At 41.4% G+C, this 20,015-nt stretch overlaps 1 protein-coding gene across 1 annotated transcript; it reads left to right on the top strand.

Annotated features, from left to right (window-relative positions):
• Positions 1 to 12,825: 12,825 nt before the first annotated feature.
• Positions 12,826 to 14,222, top strand: nkx2.7 (NK2 transcription factor related 7; the record flags this gene model as incomplete). Its single annotated transcript, XM_080852835.1, has 2 exons — positions 12,826 to 13,126; positions 13,645 to 14,222. 2 exons carry the CDS (start codon positions 12,826 to 12,828, stop codon positions 14,220 to 14,222), a joined length of 879 nt encoding a protein of 292 aa, XP_080708961.1.
• Positions 14,223 to 20,015: the final 5,793 nt, after the last annotated feature.

The raw sequence follows: 20,015 nt of genomic DNA, 5'->3' as shown, positions 1-20,015 counted from the left end.
TTCAAGTTTACAGAGCCGTGCAATGGACCTCGTTTCAAGTTGGAGCATAAACCAAATTTGGAGTCCTAGAGTTACAGTGAAGAGTTCACCAACACAACACATTTCATGGCACAGGATCTAGGATGAGTCGGTCATACGACCTTACTTCAGTGGTTAGTCTCTCTGAAAGACAGCATTAATATTGTGATGAAAGCCAACATAAACATTACACGATTCATTCCAGATTGTGGCTGGTTAATGGTCTCCAGAGCAACAGTGCAACCAGGTAGAACAAAGGGACAGTTGTGTATTTTAATCTACCATAAAAGTCAGAAACAGATTAAATAGTTAAATATTGAAGAAAAAATACAATTTTGGGGTAATACAAACTCCTTTTAAAAACACTGGTCTATGTCTTGTATACACAGTTTACAGAATCTCAGTGTTTAAAGACAGGCAAAGCAACACAAACAGCGATAAAGGGAAAGATATTGCAGTTCCAGATAACACATATTGTGTTGACATGTCAGTGACTGTATTTTTCCATGATGAGCTCTTCTTCCCCTTTACGACACTGCCTCACATCTTAGATAAACATGTGGGTTTTTTTGAAGGCAGTATGGCGACAGGGAATGAACTGCACTGTGACAAGTTATAAGTAAACCAGAGAGCAGCGTGACCGAAGCACACGCAGAAGGGTAGTGAGCGAAGCACATTTCGGAGCAATCTAATCATTATCATGTGGCTATTTGTGGCTAAGATGTCTAAACAAACAAAAAAAGCTTCAGCTGTAGTCTCCCAAATCAGTCCTGACAGCTACCTCGCCATTACAAAGAGGCTACCTCATCTAAGTTACAGGGTGAAAGCCTTGAAATACACCCACACACACACACACACACACACACACACACACACACACACACACACACACACACATCTTTGCTCTCTCTACACTGGCTTCCATCTAACACCGGAAGGACGGCGAGTACATTATTTCAGCTTCTCTATATGTTGTGAAATTATGTAACTGACTAGGCCCAGATGTACAAGACGTAAAGCCAAGAACGCTGACAAAAGTTCACTGCCTCTTGACTCGGGCAGATTACTTAATGGACAGATTGTCTTTTTCCTTGTTCATCCGAGTGCAGCACTAACATCCTCAAGGCGACGCTGAGGCTCGCTCAGCTACAGTGTGGAGACGGGCGGTGGTGATAACGACACTCTGACAGAAACCCAGAGATGTCTCTCAGTTACAACAGAGAAAGATAGGACAGAGTGTTTTTCATAGGCTCACTTATATTTCAATTTAAATAAATCAATGCAGCACATTTTTTTCCAGTCGATTACCATGACTTCATCTCTACAAAAACTCCATCTCCTAGTGGCTCAGATTTAGTACTGCTTAATGTCCTTCAGTGTATACAACGTGATCAACTATACACTGTGGATGTCAACAAAGTGTCTCTTAGCTGGATAAACATAACTCTATACAGTGGATAAAGTGCACAACTAATGGGTTCTAATGTTGATAATGTTTTATCTCTCGTCGTACTTTCCAAATAACAGTAAGATTGTACTTTTCTACAGGCTACCCATCAAGAAACACTTTCTTTCCAATCGTCCTGAAAGCCCTTGGATTTACAGAGACATCTGACTTTAGATTTTTATGGATAGGCATGTAGCAATGACCTCTTTCATGTAAGGCATTTGATGTAAGTATTTAAAGAAAGACTCTTGCAATAAATGTCCATGCACTTACAAACTTAGACGGTACAACTTTGTTTGGATTCTGACATTTATGTCAAAGCCTGTTTAGAGCCACTAGGTGGCGATATTTAATTGCTTTTGCTGTCAGACTTACCTCTGACCATAGCGATGTCTAAGTAAAAGCTATTTTAGTCAGAGCATGACTCAAAATTCGGGATGTTTCATCTCCCAGATGTGGCTACTATTAAAATAATTTCTTTCAGTGGAAGACACTAAATCATCTACACGCTGGTCTCAGCACTGAAGCATGTGGAATCCAAAGCACTTACCCTGTCGAAATCCAGAAGGTCCTGTTGGGTTTTAATCATGTTGCACGGAGCTGTGGACACTCCGGTAACCCTTGATCAGCAGTGTCATCTAGTGGCAAGCAATGGTACTTAATGGAGCTGTCAGGAGATGATGGATAATCAGGGCTCTATCCCATGGATCTATTCTATAGACCTGGGGAACCTTCGGTGTGCACCGTTTTGCTACGGATTCCGGATTGAACAACACGTTTCCTCGAAGCGGTGTGCAACGGGCTTTGAGACACATTTTCTCTCGTATGGCAGGTGTGTCAGATGGGTTTCCCAATCAACAGTGACATGTAGGATAGGCCTATCTAAGCCTCATCATATTAAAAAGGCAAAGTGCACTGAGAAGAAGTCCTTTACAAATGCAAGATAAGAATACTTAGTTGAGTACGTAGCCTATTTAAAAAAAACTATTTGATCAGGCTCCTAACATTATTCACAAAGAACGCAGAATGGCCTTCTCGGTTGACCAACACCAGTTCCGTTAAATCAAATGTTTTGCTACGTTTTGTCGGGGCTGAACCCAGCCCTGGACAGAGTGAGGAAGCAGGCCACCACTCCAATTAATTTCGATGGCCGATGCTATGCTAGCTACTTCAGCCTAGAAATTTGACCGCAGATTCTAAAAGGTTTTCCCAATAGTGTTCCCTTCCGGTACCGCTTCACATCCAATTAGGCACATCACAAATGACAACAGGAGCACGTTTATTCTGAACATGGTGTGCACCGTTTTGCTACGGTTTCCGGGTTAAAGGACATGCACGTTTTCTCCAAACGGTAGGCCTTTTCCATACACTACCCTCCCCACTCCCTGACTGAACAGTTTTATAGTCAAAGTTGCGGCTGCAAAAGACACACAAATATTTGGGTAGGGTTTGATCTAAAGGCAAACTTTGGGATGCCCTTAAAATATAGTTTCCAGAGACCCTGAAAAATAGGATTTATTTATTTTATTTTATCTTACTTTCTTTATGTGTGTGTGAAGCTGAATTTTAATGTTTTATTTACGTACTTTTCCACATGCTGTAATATAGACCCACACATGTTGTATTATATAGGTTTGCTTCTTTTCTTTTCTACTTGTTTTGCTGTAAACATCAGTTTCACTGATGATATTCATTAATATGTTACTCTTAATAACAAATACAACCGTGCGGCTGAAAAAAACACTGACCGGTAAAGTGCACAGACATGACAGCACTTCCACGTGCTTGTGAAGCCTGCATTGATACAGACTCAGGCTGCTCCCGGATATTCTTTTTTTGCTTAGGAAGGTTCCTAACTGAGTGAAGAGACCCGGAAGTATTTAAGTGGCAGCCATGATAAGAGCTGGTCGAATTCTTGAAATGCTTAGGAAAGGTTCTTCAGTGCTTCCTCTCTTATCTTCTGTGGCATAGGATACACTTTACATCTTTCCTTGACCTCATGACATTTTCCATCAAGGTGAAGGAAAAGTAGTTTAAAAAGGACATCTTTTTTGACCATCCGTCCGCAGCCTCGCTCAGGCTTATAACCCCCTTCCCCTCCCTGCTAACTGGTTTGGGATGGCCCTTGATATGGTGGACCCTCCTTGTGAACACGCAAATGGAGTGAGAGTGGGTAGGGAAAGGGTGTGAGGGCTTGTTTGGAAAAGGCCCAGGCTGTTGAAGGGCTTTATAACCCACTTTCACTCCCCGCTAATTGGTTTGGAATGGCACTTAATGTGGTCGACCATCCATCTATATGTGCAAATTAAGTGGAAGTGGGTAGGAGTGGGTGTAGGCAGCCAGCAGCGTGTAGGGGCTGGTTTGGAAAAGGCCCATCGTGTAAAGTATGATTTCCATGGTTTGGTGGGTGTGTTAGATGTGTGTGATCCAATCAGCAGCGACATATATATGAACACCCTCGTATTAAAGTGGATAACAATTTCTAAAGGGAAAAAATCTCCACACGTATTAAACTGATTTCATCAGCCTCAGGAAATAATTCCAAAAGAACGCAAGAAATGGCCTTCTCAACTTTGCTTGTGTAACACAGCAGGGTGTTCAACACACCACCGCTTCCGTTTAAAGAAACGTTTTGATAAACGTTTTGTGGGGGCAGAACGCAGCCTAGGCACTACTAGAGAGTAGTGTGTCGTCTACGCGGATCGATGGATGTTCCCGGCTTGAAAAGTGCCCGCGATGTCAGACACACAGGGAACGTGCATAGTTGGCTTGAAGAGGCGCAAGTTAATATCCGTGGTTACATATTTCAGGCCAAAACGAAGTTAAAAAAAAAGCATAAGTGTGTAAGATTTGCAGGGCTTTATCCTTCTGATGGCAAGCTTTTTAAATCAAGCCAACTCAGACGCCAGGTGGAGGAGCAAACACCCTGTCCATCAACGGTTCTGCAGTGGAAAAGGTCAGCTGCTTCAGGTTCCTCAGGGTGAACATCAGCGATGACCTCACCTGGTCTGCTCATACAGACAAGGTTGTCAAAGCGGCCCGGAAACGCCTCTTCTTCCTGAGGAGACTGAAGAAGTTTGGCATGAACCCAGTCATCCTCACCAAGTTCTACAGATATACAATAGAGAGCATCCTGACTGGTTGCATCACAGTGTGGTAGGGAGCTGCACAGCCAAGGACCGCAAGGCCCTTCGTGTGGTCAGGTCTGCGTAGTCCATCATCGGCAGGGAGCTCCCAGCCCTGCAGGACATCTACCACACACGATGCCTCAGGATAGCTGGCAGGATCTTAAAAGACTGCTACCATCCAGCCTTCAGACTTTTTACCCCGCTGCCTTCTGGAAGGCGGTACCGCAGCTTCCGGTCTCGTACACGCAGACTGGAGAACAGTTTTTACCCGAGGGCCATCAGGCTGTTAAATGGACACTGATACACCACCGTCACTTAGCACTCGTCACTTTACATGCACTGTCACTGTCACTTTCATATTACTGTTTGCACTACACTTACATGTACTGTCACTTTCAACTTACTGTTTGCACTAGCAGTAATACCATATTAGGATTATATTATCTGTATCTCCCTCACTGGATTGTATGTAGGTTAGGATAGGTTAATAGGTTAGAATAGGTTAGTCTATTATATGTGTATTATATGTCAGTCATGTATAGGCTGTAATAAGTATATTTGTTAGTATTTGTTAATATGTAGGTTGTTATATGTTTAGCATACTGTATTGTATATTTATCTTGTTAGTAAGGTTTTTTGGTTTTTATTTGTTTATTATGTGTAAATTATGTTCTGAGTACTTGTACAGAGTGTATGACAGTGATACTTTGTTATGTTATGGTAGGTATTTTGGGGGGGGTGCCTTGTCTTAAGAATTTCAGTGTCCAGTCTGACCCTATGACATTTTGTGCATCTGACAAAGAAAAGACTTGTAACTTGTAACTCAACTTAGGAGCGCACACTCGTATTTGCAGATGAATTGCCGTTAGCGCTGGGAAAGACGGTATTTGAAACGGACAGAATTTCTGCTCCAAAAATAATATCCTGGAATCAACGCAATCTCACAGAGAACTGCAATCTCACAGAGAACTGCTGATGTGATACTTCTTCATAGCCCACAAGAAGCATGTTTTTTTGCATACGTCTTGCACGTGCAAAACGAAATGGTCCCACGTTTAAAATCAAGACTTATTTATATTGTACAGAACACAACAATAATAATATTAATAGGTTTTAATGTAGGACAGGGGTGTTTCTTGCTATTGAAAAGGCCAGGTGCTAAGTCAAGTTCCCTGGGGCTTTTTTTTTAATTATTTTTGTATTTTTTAAAGGAGATTGGCATTGGTAGGTCGGGAGGTGTATTTTAGATATTAAGATTATATGCATGACAAAATAGAGAACTTACATTGTCGGTCTGTTGTTTTCTGAACATCTTTCTTTAACATCTTGGGTTTCAGGGCGAAGATACACGGGGCTAGGCCTGAAAAACTCGGGGCTCTAGACCCGAGTGATCGGACCTAAAGACGCTGCTGATGTAGGATGTTGTTTAACTCCCACATAGAGATGTGCTGAAAATGAACGATAAATGAGCCCTTTATCCTTTCCCACATAGCATATGAAGTCAATTTAACAGTATGGGCCAAACGGCATTAAGCTTAACACAAATCTCAGCAGCCAGCCTCTTTATCGCCATCCATACCTGAAAGAAGGTAAACGATATGTGGGGCAAGCGTGAGGACTAAACTCGTGCATGAGCTGTCATGTCGTTAGCAGAGAATGGCTTACAGACTAAAGCCATTGTTCTCATTTCACCAACCCGCTTTTAAACATCTAACATTTGCGATGGACAAAGATTAATAAAATTAAGGATTACCAAATGAAAATCGTTTTGTATTTGCTTTATTTAGTCAGATATGCACACGTTTGAGTTGTCTATGGAGGTGCCGTTTTTCAGTTAAAATATTGCCTCCAGTAAGCTAGTAAACCTGAACTTGTACTACATGATGCTAAGTGGCTGAAGCTAACCCGTCACAGCTCGACCCCACGGTGTGTCCTGATACTTAACAACAACGCATCAGTTTCGAAGTATAGCTGCTAACTTTCCTAACAGAAACTCATTGATGGAGAAAAAATAAATTACTAATTTGTGTTGTTTTTAGAGTGAAGGCAGTGGAGATGAAACCTATTCTACACTCTCCAGCATTAATGTGGCTGGCCTAAAGGTCAACATTGAAAACACTCTGTAGTCTGTAAAGCAAGATAATAACATCTGTAGCATCTGTAGAAATGTAAAAAGTATGTAAGAAATAATGTACTTAAATAACAAATAATGACACATGACAATGCTGCACCCAGACCCTGACGTCCTACTTCACCTGAGGAGACGGACCACCAAGGGATTAATCTCAAACTGCAAAGCTTCATCCTAGAGTGTATTGTCAAAACATGACAGCACCACAGAGAAATTCAACTCTGTTGCACTGCGTCTCTCCACTTGATGGACCGTGCATGTCTGCAGAAATTCCTCTAGCACAATACACACAAAGTTGTTGAGTTGAGTTGCCCTAGTTACAAGATGACAGTGGTCTGCACAGTAAATGGAGTAACATTCTTTGAGAATATGTGAGGACTCTCTGAAACATTGCTAGTACATGACCCGCAAGCAATTACTGATTCTTTTGCATACGAGAATGTCATGTTGCCAGATTTTACAGCTACTGGTTCGTGTTGGTTGTGAGTTAAAGTTGGTAAGGTGACATAACCTCAATGTGTATACATGCTGTCCCCGTGTGATGCTGTTCTTGCAATGCAACAGTATCAAAGACCACATACCTATTGCATCCAACGTGTTATGGAGATAAATGTGTGCACAGACAGGAGCTGAATGTTGGAAGTGCATGACAGCATGCAGAGTTCAGTTCATGTTTATGTATAAGAGAGAAGGAACCATACAATGTGTGTGTGTGGGGGGGGGGGGGGGGGGGGCTGCAGTGAGGAGTCCTAAAGCCTTCTTGGTTGCAGTTACACCCTTGACAAGACATCCTCTAGAAAAAAAGTTTTTCCGTGACATGAAACAGATGCTCCTCTACTCAGAGACTTCTCTCTCTCTCTTTCAAACACACACACACACACACACACACACACACACATACTGGCACTTGCGCACACACAGATACACACAAATTCAAGCACGAGGATAGACATGCTCATACATGCAAATTGAAGAGGATCCTCTTCAGGCCATTTTACAATGGAACACAGAAAAGAGACAGGGAGACCAAGAGGATTCTCTGACACTGGAGGTTCCACCATGGCGTTATTCCCTCTATCTCTGCTCCTGTTTTTAAAAGCCATAACTCAATAACAACTTATCCCTACTTATATTAACACATAACTTATTGTTCACAGAGCATTATTGAAAGAGACTGGCATCACTTGCAATATTTTCATCATTCACATTCATTCATTGTGTCACATGAAATCAGTGAGTTATTCCCCATTTTCAGATGCCCTCTGAAGTGATGTAATGCCAAGTGCTGGGGTGTGATTTCATTCTTTAGCAGTTTGCTTTGGGTGGAGCTGCATGGCTGCTTTGACTGTACTCCTCTGCCACACCGGCACTCTCAGACAGATAATCCAACTGGCCTGGTCGGTTTTCTGTCAAGACAATGCACTGAGTGAAACTTATAGGGGAGACATTGATAGGAGGTATCCCTCATGTCCTTGGGGACACCTGCGAGTGTTGTTGTCTGCTTTTACTTTTCCATTTGCATATGCTGTGTGTGTGTGTGTGTGTGTGTGTCAGTGTGTGTGTTATGGAGAGAGAGAGGGGGAGAGTTTGTGTGTGTGTGACTGAGAGAGTGTGTGTGTGTGTGTGTGTGTGTGTGTGTGTGTGTGTGTGTGTGTGTGTGTGTGTGTGTGCGTGCGTGCGCACATGGGTGTGTGAGAGCCTATTATTAGTATTTCAAATTGTATTGGGTACACAGGTTAATCCAGGAAAATTACATGTGAAGTGGCAAATAAACTCTGAAGCACAGTGCTCTTCACAGCAACAATGCACCATTCAACACTAGTCAATGCCATCATCATCTACTTATATGACCTCTTATGAAAAATAACAATGTGGAAGATGAGGGCCTGTAAACATAAACCCATGTAAAGCACCCTCTCCACACTCCTCAGAGGCTTGCATCTTTCAGTTAAACACAGTGATAGAGCTTGGCACTGAGACCCCATCTCCACCATAACATCAAGCCCTCAACAACCATAGAGGCTGTCGCTCAAAAAAACACTGCAGGTTCAGCCCTCTGAAAAATCACTGGCATATGGGATTACAGTAGCCAGAAGAGCCACTTGGATGGAGAGCTCCTCAAAGGAATCTCAAGTAACATTTTGATGAAGATCTCTGGTGACAAATTGGTCAGTGGAGAGGAATGGGAAGACTGTCTCAATGGGACCCCAAGCCTTCTCTCCTTACACAGGCCATCAGGCGTCTATTTTACTTTATGATTAATTAGGGTATTTTGTGGTAAACGTTACTTAACCGGCTTCTTACGTTACAGCAACGGGACAAATGGCTGGATTAAGAGAGACCGACGTGCTGAAGGCCCCGGAGGAGGGAACACGGGAACACGAGGAGGCTACGTGGGTGTGGGGATCCCTGTCTTCAAACTTCACAGGTGTAGCGCAATTAAGTAATTTACTCATCAACGTGGACGTCTCAGAATTCCTCTGAAAGAACTTTCTCTGTACTGGAGGCATTTAAGATATATTTTTCTCACTTGTGAAACTCTTGCCTTTCAACTTCCTACATGTATCACAACAAAGGTGCTGCACAGGCATCAGATGGCTAACCCTGGTTCAATAGCATTTTTTAGATAGACCTATGGTGGTGCAATAGAAATATTCAGTACATAATGTATCACTGTTGACGGTTAGAGTGGGTAAATTATAGATGTTTTATTCAACGTAATTTTCAACAATTTTCTAAAAATTTTAAATATAGCCTATCTAATACTTGAAGCTGCCGTTAAGTGTAGGGCTACAGTGCAAAAGGACTGGAGCTTGTAAATTACACCGACTCATCGGAGAATAGTTAACAATAAACGATAAATCATATAAGAACTTTTAAAATATAGGCTACTGTATTGCACTATTTCACTGTGTTGTTTGTTTTGAATACAAATTTACAAACTGTATAGGCCTACACTAGATACTACAAAATTCAACTCACAAATCACTTGGCAGTCTCCTCGAAAGGTTGTTTTAGAGAATAGCAGAATCACGCATCAAACACCGTCGAGTCTAATCATATGAATGCTAGATGTAAGAGGGCAATACTGCAAATGTAAGACTCAAAACAACACAATATTTCTAGACCCGCTCAAGCTATGACCAAATAATCAGCAATATCTTAAGTCATCTCAATAGCTTAGCGTGCAACTACTCCAATAACGTTTTTATTCCCTTGTTTTTATTGTATTGATGCCCTGGTTTAGGGGGTACGATCCGATCATTTAGACTAGGCCGAAAATGTCTTTCTTTTTGTTGGCATTTTTATATTTAAAAATAACAAACAAACAATGAACAACAATGATAAACTTAAACGGATGCCTACAACTATTTCACCTATTCTAATTGGTATGTGCTGAAGCGAAAATGTTTGACATGACAGTTATGAGAAGGCCTAAATAAACGAATAGAAATACGGCCAATGAAGAACTGTCGGTAGTTTCTAACATCAGTTTTGTAATTAAAAGTGAATCAATTATAGTCATGCCTGATACAAAAGTAACTGACATAGAACAGGCCTGGACACATTTATGAAATAATAGGTTGCAAAATGTTTAAGCGCACTTTGTTTATGAAAGGAAATTATATTGAATCATGTGAAACAAAATTAAGTAAACATTTCACTTTCCGAACCGTTTAAGAAAGGATGTTTATTGGTCAGACAATGTTGGGTGCGTACCCAAATATTTTGCGCTAGGCTTACCAAACAAGTGGTTAGACAATAAATCTAAACGCACTTTTCTTGCTCCCTTAAATGGAGAGTGAATTGTCTCAGACCGCAGGACAGTTCATTTGTTTCACAGTTTGTTAAACCGTTACCCGTGTATTATTACCCCACAACTATTTCAGCACAGCAAACTATTTCTCACACACACACACACACACACACACACACACACACACACACACACACACACAGTTAATTATGTAAATTAATTTGTAACTTCAGGTGGATATCGGTTTTCATAGTTTGCTACTGCGAAAATACATAGGGCCTATATGCTACACGTAGTCTACATAGGCCAACCCGGAAAGATTATGTCAAAGCCAAACAGAGTCTAATATGCGTGGGCAGATTTTTCCCCCAAAGTCTTGAATGTGAAGGGCCTACCTTTGATTAACTGAAATACCCTCCTAATTATTCCACACAAGGAAAACAGATTGAATTGCATGGCTGAAATATAACTAATGATAACAATGATTGTTAAAAACAAATGCAAAAGCAAGGTAACTACTTGACTTTGTTAAGATATGCAAATAGAAGTGTCTTCGTATCTGACTAAATAGATTACCTCACAAATACGGCTTCATAAATAAACCGAAATCATTCGAATTTGGATGCGCATTTCACTGACATATAACTTGACTGAATGGAGATCCAGCGGTGAACCTGCTGGTCTATGTGGAGTAGCACGAACAAGCTTGAGGCCATTGATGAACACTTTAGTCTACCTGTCAAACTATTGGAGAGGTCAGTCGGCAGCAGTCTGCGGGGTCATTACAGAGGGATAAAGACCTTCTCCCTCTCGCCCCCGTTCTCCTGATCTTCTCAGCCTCAGCCAAGCATTGCAGTCTGGCGCCGCGGCCTCTTCTCCTTCACAACATCAGGTGTAGTGTTACTGTTTGTTGTGGCCTGTGTACACTAATAGGCCGTTGGAAGTCCGAGCTTGTGTAAACCTCGGCCAGCATCCACCTTGTCCTGCTTGCTCACTCATGCGTGTGGAGGTGGACACTAATTCGACGTCCTCCAGACAGAACAGGGCTACATGGATGTTTAGGGTGCGTGGCACAAGAATGTGCATTATCAATAGAAATGAGAAGGTCAGCGTATGGCACAACTGATCCAAGGTTCTCAAAAGCAAAGCCTAAAAGTATATAATATATATTCATACATATATAATACATAAAACATATCTACATCTTTATCATGAGGTTTTGCTTATCATCTTCAGTTCTGAGAGGCTTAAATTAGTTTTCCAAAATTGACCTCAACACTGTTTTTTTTCTATGATTTGATTTTGAAGTAGCCTAATTATGCTAGGGAATAGGCCTGGTCTAAAACAGATGCAGCACGAGAATCATTCGACGAATAGGCTATTGAGGAAAACAGATATTTGTTTGTTTTATGTTTGTTTTACAGTTATAATCTTTTTATTTTTTTTAAAGAACTTCAGATTTCAGAGTAGGTTGTTACAGATACAAACGAGCAAGAACGAAGGCTTGCAAAATCCTTCGTATTACTTTGTCATTCCTGTTTAATTTTTCCATTCTCAAAGAGGGGCATTTCCTCTTCAGTTAGTCAATTAAAAAATCTGATTTTCATACAAACCTGCGCAAACTTAATTTAATACACTTCATGGGGATGATGCTATTAGGCTGACTAGAAATATGCATCGAAATTATATTTAAATACGCGATAAAAAAGACCCATATTTCCATGTGAGCCTTGGTCATCGTAAAATTACCCTGTGCACACACTATGAATGCCTTATTTTAGGGGATTATTTCTACATGCATTCAGAGACAATTCGAAGGCTCGCACACCTACAGAATATATATGTTTCGAGTTTAAATTGCGCTTACATGCATCAAGAGGTGTTCGTTTCAGTAATAAGATGTTAAGTATACCTTAAGAAAGTAACAATAATTGTTTTTCGGGCGACACTGTCGAAAGTACCTTATTTCAAGTTCATTGATATTACCAATGCTCCAACAGGTTGACAAAACGTCGTAGTCTAAATGATGACCACTGACTGCTAATATTATTGTTGCCGAGTCTTTGAAGCACAGAAAAGGGAGTGGTTTCAGGCATGATAAGAGCTTGCTTCACGCCATGCGTTTGACTAGGGGTGGTGACAGTTTGAGGAAGCACAGATAGGCGCCAGGCAGCATGATTACGCACTGAGATGCTGGCACACTATTGAAACATTTTGCACTGCATGAAGAAAACCAAATCAAGACGGTATCTCGCTTATCCGAGCTGAAATAGTCTGATCGTGAGTTCAATTTTGCGTAAAGCTGACTGGGGACCTTCCTGACAGTTGTTTGGATCAACAAGTGATGCTTCCCAGCCCAGTGACTTCAACGCCGTTCTCGGTGAAGGATATATTAAAGCTGGAGCAACAGCAGAGCTATGTTTTCCATCAGCAAGCGACCTCTCTCGAGTTGGATGTCCCGCCGATGCAGTCCCTACAGTGCATGCACAATGCGCTCAGCAGAAGCCTGGACTTACTGTACTGCCCGGATAACCCAAACTTCACTGCAAGTGAACAGCCGAAATGTGGAATGAACTCAGATGATGACATGCTCCGAGGCTGTAATTCCCCGACGGAGGATGAGGCTGATCTAATGGAAGACTCAGGTGAGATTTCAAAACTTCCAAACAGGTAGTGGTCTGGACGCAGAAAGCTAGTGTGACATTATTCCAATATTTATGTCTGTGGAGAACATATCTTTATCTGATTTGTAAATCATCCCAGTCCTGTCCCATCCCATTGATTACAATTCAGTTATTTCAACGGACAATCTATAACAGACATATTATTATAGTCTGAAAGCTTCCTCAAGTAGGGTCGTATAAGCGTGTTTGTTTTAGGAGACAGTCAGTGTGACGTTATTCAAATAGCCCATCTACAATAATCCCCTTACAAAATCTCTATTAATTATTTACAAATGTCATGGCAACACCCACGTCATATCAAACCAGGAAATGTGCCATACAAGTTTGTGACTTAACTCGGACATTAAGAACATCCTTCGGAGTAATGTGTGTCTCTTGTTTGTTTTGTTGTTTGGTTAGTTTCACGTCAACAATATCGACACATCAAACGTTCTTAATAAGTCTAAAATACATCCATATTTGGCCTTTCATTTTCACAGGCGCATGCGGTAACGATCTTTTGGATGGCAAAGCCAGAAGGGAGGACGGCAGGCCGAAGCAGAGGCTGCGTCGGAAACCACGCGTCCTGTTCTCCCAGACGCAGGTGTTGGAGCTAGAGCGGCGCTTCAACCAGCAGCGCTACCTCTCTGCGCCAGAAAGAGACCACCTGGCTACCATGTTGAAGCTGACCTCTACACAGGTTAAAATCTGGTTCCAGAACAGACGGTACAAGTGCAAGAGACAAAGGCAAGACAAAACACTGGAGTTGGCTGGCCACCCGCTACCTCCCAGAAGAGTTGCGGTGCCAGTATTAGTGCGAGATGGAAAGCCTTGTCTTGGCGCTACTCATGCGACACCATACAATGTAACAATGGGCTCGTATACATACAACACTTACTACAGTAGTTACGGCAACAATCCATACAGCTGTAACTACGCTGGTGTGCCGGGTTTGGTAAATACTACGCAAATACAGAGCCCTATTACTGACCTGAGCCTGACAATGAGCAATTCAGAGGGACCCGTCAGCCAACAAGGACCCTTTCAAAGTTCTCTCCCGGGTATCAGAGCATGGTGAGAACGGCACGACATAAATACCATGCCAACAGCACGAAGATCAAAGAAGTAATGCAACGGACATACTTAGGCTACAGTGAAACACTGTAGGCCTACCTGACCAAATCACCGACCTCAGGAATAGGCTATGCCTATTCATTTTGGCTTAAAATGTATTATTGTTTTGTAAATTATTAGTTTGTATTTTCCAGCTATTTTGACTGCCATGTAAGCGTCTAGCCTAATCCAGGCCTGCTTTTTTCACATCCCGTTCGAACAAAAAATATTCCATTTCATTTGTTATTTTAAATACAATCCAAACAAACAAAACGTAAACTTCTACGACAGCCAGTAATTATATATGTTTTGTTCAATTGTCTTTCGAAATGAGCAATATTTTTTATATGTGTAGGTAAATTAACGGTGCTATAAAGCAATAGTTTCGTAATAAAATGTGACAAATGTGAGAAAGGTTGTGCGCATGTCTTATCAGTGCTTTAGCTCAGGACAGTTTCATTGTATGGTAACGTTTGTCCAAATATTCTGCAAAATGGTTTTCAAGTCTAAATATGGTAATTATTTAACAAGAGACGGGCGATGCATATAGCCCACATACCTGGCCCATTTTTTTTTATCTTAATGGAAATCAAATGGGGTGTTAATGATTGTTCCATGGACCAAACAGGCTAAACAATGGCTGTGATTGACTCAATCAGATTTAGATAAGATGGCAGATCCTGTCTCATCCTGGACCGCTGAGTAGGGTAAATAAAGCAGCAGACAACGCGTCTCTGCTCTGCGGTGTGTCTTTCAGCCGAACAAGAACACTCCAGCGCATCTCTCTCAGCTAGGGGTAGGCACGAGAGATGCGTCTCGCCGACGTAGCCTACAACTAGGTGACTACGTAAACTGTGTAATTCAATCGGTATTATAACAAATGCAAATATAACGTATGTATGTATTTGATTTGTAGGAAATGTCTGTCACATTTTATTAATAATATATATTTCCAGTATTATGGTCAATAAAAGAGTATTTGATATGGGAGAATATTTGGCTAATTCCTTTGGTCCTATATATTTTCAGAAATGCATTTGGTCCTATATAAATGCAGAAATGTCGAATATCTGAATTTTAGTTGAGACCAAGAGAATGAAGTCATAAAATATAACAGAATATATAAGGATCTATAACACAATTAAGTTTACAAGGAGAGATACTTCAACATTATATTTGTATCTTTGGATAGTTAAAAAGAATACACCTCATAAACACCACTGACAAATTGCTCACAAATTCACAAATAAACCCTCCTTGCATGTGAAAACACTTGACCACTGTGGCAGTAACCATCACAAATATTTATTAAATGTGTTGTCATGACCATTTAAGTCCATTAAAGCCGCTGACCACAGGAGATGGTTATCAAGCATTCTTCACAATTGATGGAGGTGATATGTCTGTAAACTCTCAGTCCTGCTCTGGCCATAGTGAAAGCTCAATAGGATAAGGGACGAGTAGAAGGGGCAGGGCAGCCGAGATAACTAAAGGAATATTAGCTCATAGCAATGTTTCAGGAGAGAGATAAGGCAAGACTCTCTAACTCGGAGCTGCACTTAACTGCAGACAGTGTGGAGTCCTGGGCCACTTGAGCAGATCAGATAAGCGGAGTGAGTGTCGGAAGCTCGGCTTCTTGCAGCAACACTCGACGTGTGCCACAAGGCGACACCGGAGGAAGAGATGCTATCAGCTGAGCACTTACCTATCAGAGATGAGCCAAGCTTAGGGAAGCTGCTTAATCAGTGTGTGTGGTGTGTGTGTGTGTGTGTGTGTGGTGTGTGTGTGTGTGTGTGTGTGTGGTGTGAGTGTGTGTCAAAGTGTATCCACATATGCAAGGGTGCATGGTGTCTTCTTGATATCGGTATTGTTCCTGCTCAGCAGTCATTTCAAAATCTTGAACATAAAGCACTGCAATTGAGAATTGGGAAAGGTTGATTTGCATGTAAGTCAGGTAAGTCATATCTGAATATGACGTTTGTTCATTGCAAACAGTAACATATGTTTTTTTTCTTCTATTGCATGAGATATTAGTTACAAAGTCTCCTTTGAACAGAGACAGAAACAACATCTACAGCAATTTAGTCATGATTAGAGCTTCTTCCATGCTACCTACCTGCATTCACTCATCAAAGACGTCCCCTGTCACAGCTGAAGTATCTGAGTCAATAGCCTCTGGTAGAAGCGTAAAAACCTTGATCGGGCGTGTGAATGCAATATATCCCTGCCAATTGAATCATATTTAATCCAGATGGCTTTAGGGACTCTACAGTTATTTGTAGTTATACTAAACATACAAGAAGTTAGAAAAGGGAAAAAGATTAGGATTCATGAGAAAGGACATATTTAATGGGATGACACAAATATGTTGTTTTTGTGAATATTTCTTCCTCCCAGCTGTTAAGAATTTGGTCTAGATAATTAAGTGATTAATGAAAGTTATCTGAGCAAGAGTTCAAACCTGACCTACTGCCAAAAATTGCGAGGGTTGAGATTTTGAAACAGGAGAACTACTGGCAACAACTGTGTCTTATGTAAAGATAATATGTTTGTCACCACTGTGATAGAAAGTGCAACTGTCTTGCTTTTTACCAGGCTGTTAAGCACTGTTGTCTGTATACTTCCATTAGTTGGAGAGCGGTTTAGGACATCACTATGTGAATAAAAGCAAAACCTTCCCCCAACAAAGCTTACATCTTCACATCTGTCCACACTTGTGGCACATCAGTCAACTGTCGGCCATCTTATAAACAACCTCTTTTCTCGGGGTAACGACCATCTTTAACTGAAGAGTACAAGGAAAACTGCATTTTTTTTACGACTTCAATTACAATGATGTATTGTCTGACTCATTTTATTTACCCAGCCTCCTTGTGTTTATGATATTTTACGAGTTGTGTAAGATTGTGGTCTTAAAAACTATTAGCAGGGACAGACTGCAGTAGCAGTCTCCTGACTGTGCGTTAAAAAATGGACACGGGTTAGAGGGTGTAATGGGTGCTCTAGCAGTAGGATGTAGGAGTTTCTTTCTTCAGCCAAAAAAAAGGAATTATCAGACAGATTAGGTGTAATGGAACTCAACAGCGATTGTAAATATGAAGTTTGGTTACAAAAACAAAAACTCTTCACAGCACCCTTTCTTTAAATCCCCACAAAAAATCCTTGTTTTTGATGTAAAGATGGTAGCAAGCGGATGACACAATCAAACTCTAATCCTAAGGATATGGGAATAAATCTATGTCAAAACACTGCAACAGTCATGTGGACTTCCATGACATGAGATGCGCTGTTCTTTAACAATCAGCCTTCTGTGTTTGATGGCAAAGTATCAGGGACATTTTTTTGTTAAGCATTCACTAAAAATACTGAGAATAAAGATGTGCATGGAACACACCATGGGCTATTTATCCAAGGTTTAAGCCAGTTTGAAAGGATATGTTTGTACTGTCACTCACCCTGTCAACTTCCAGCCTGTGTGTGCACCAACATTTCTGCCCTAACCAGTTTGATTGAACACTGAACTGTCAAACACTCACTTACCTGCACAGGGAAACCTGCCCGAAGCCTTGTGTTGTGTCAGATCGGACTGAAAGCCTAGAAGGTAGAAGAGGATTTAAACACAGGGAGGACAAACAAATGATCAATGTCAACTGAGACACAATACAGGTGGAGAGACTATACTCATATAATAAGTGTACACAAATAAGTACATACAGCACACATATATCATACTTTATAGTCATGTGAGTCAATATGACATGAATGATTATGTCAAAATTAAAATAGCTCTCCATCCAGCCAATGAGGTTCAGCCCCTGGTATGCGTATAAAAATATAGTCCACTGGCCCCCTCTGCTGGTTAAAAACTGACCTACAACTCTGATCTGTGGAGGTAAAAACAACCAAATAAACAAGATTGCAGTCAATCAAATGAATACATTTAATACATACATTTAAAGGGCAAAAACATGGCAGAAACAAAAATCTCATCACAGTAACTGAACTAGTAGTTACGGTACCCCTCATATTGACAAAGAGCCCTGCTGCAGTCCCTGAGTGGAACTGCAAAGAGCCCATCAAACCTCTTGAAAAATCACAATGTACATGTGAGGCGCGCTTCGGGGAGAGGAAGAAAAGTGGAGCGTGGCTCTCCACGTCACTGAAGAGCTCACTGTTCAAACCTCACCTGACAGGTGTGTATGGCACCTCGAGCCAACACAAACTAAGCCTCATCATCACAGAGGTGTCTCTCATCTCTCAAATGTTGGGCAGGCATCGGTAGAGGCTTGTTTGATCCCTTCCAATTCAAACCACCATCTGAAATAATATTTTCCCTCCTGCCTAACAACTGCAGTTACCACAATAGTGCTGATAGAAAGCTGTTCCCTTCAACGAGACGGTGCACATTGTTGTGACTGTTTGCAGGGCTTACTGAGAGCACTTTACAGTTGCTAAGTGGACGGGGGGCGTCTCGGAAGGTGAAAGGAGCAATCATCACTGTGATAAAGCACAGTCTTTGTACATCAATAGATTATCAGATTATAGATCAATAGGTTATCAGATTATGTGTTTTTTTTATTGAACAAGCTAACTGGGACACATTATTAGAGATGGAGATGAGTCTGCATACCGGAGGGAAGTTGAACAGCTCGCCCTGTGGTGCAGTCGCTACAACCTGGAGTTGAACTCGCTCAAAACTGTTGAAATGATAGTGGACTTCAGGAGGAACCCCCCATCACTGCCCCCCCTCACCATACTGAACTGCACTGTGTCTGCTGTGGAATCCTTCAGGTTTCTGGGTTCCACAATCTCCCAGAACCTGAAGTGGGAGCCAAACATTAGATCAGTCACCAAAAAGGCCCAGCAGCGGATGTTCTTCCTGCGCCAGCTCAGGAAGTACAACCTGCCTCAGGAGCTGCTGATCCAGTTTTACACTGCAGTCATTGAGTCTGTTCTCTGCTCATCTATCACTGTCTGGTTTGGATCGGCCACTAAACTGGACAGGAACAGACTACAACGGACAGTCAGATCAGCAGAAATCATCATCGGTGCCGACCTGCCCACCATCCAGGACCTGTACACCACCAGAGCCAGGAAACGGGCAGGGAAAATTATTGCAGACCCCTCACACCCTGGACATAATCTGTTTCAGCTCCTCCCCTCTGGCAGGCGCTACAGATCCCTGCACACCAAAACCACCAGACACAGGAACAGTTTTTTTCCCCTTGTCGTCACCTTAATGAACACTTGAAAATGTATTATATTTATAATTATATTTATATTACATTATATTTATTTATTTGATCCTAAACTGTTGTGATATATTGCACATTTTCAGTTAAAGTACATTGAGAGCAACTAAACACCACAACAAATTCCTTGTATATGAAAATGTACTTGGCCAATAAACATGATTCTGATTCTGATTATTACGACATTCAAAAATATACTTTTGTGTAAACACAGGATTTTTCTGTTTAAACCGTGTCTAAAGATAAATGTATAATTCACTATTGAGCACATCCTGCCGTTTAAGGAAGCAGTACTACCTGAATACTAATATCACAGATGGTGATAATGGTTTCTGCCTCCCCACAAAGTAAAAGTGAACATGTTCACCATTAGAGGGCACCTCAGCACGATCCAGCTCAGACAGGAATATCTTTCCAGCTTTCTTTGAACGGGGAGGGTTACAACTGTATCCTAAACACGTGACATTTGAAATGTCCTTCAGCAACAGCTGACACAACTCATCAAA

The sequence above is a fragment of the Sprattus sprattus genome (genome assembly GCF_963457725.1).
Source record: "Sprattus sprattus genome assembly, chromosome: 15".
Classification (NCBI taxonomy): domain Eukaryota; kingdom Metazoa; phylum Chordata; class Actinopteri; order Clupeiformes; family Clupeidae; genus Sprattus; species Sprattus sprattus.
This window is presented reverse-complemented; position numbering and strand designations above follow the sequence as displayed.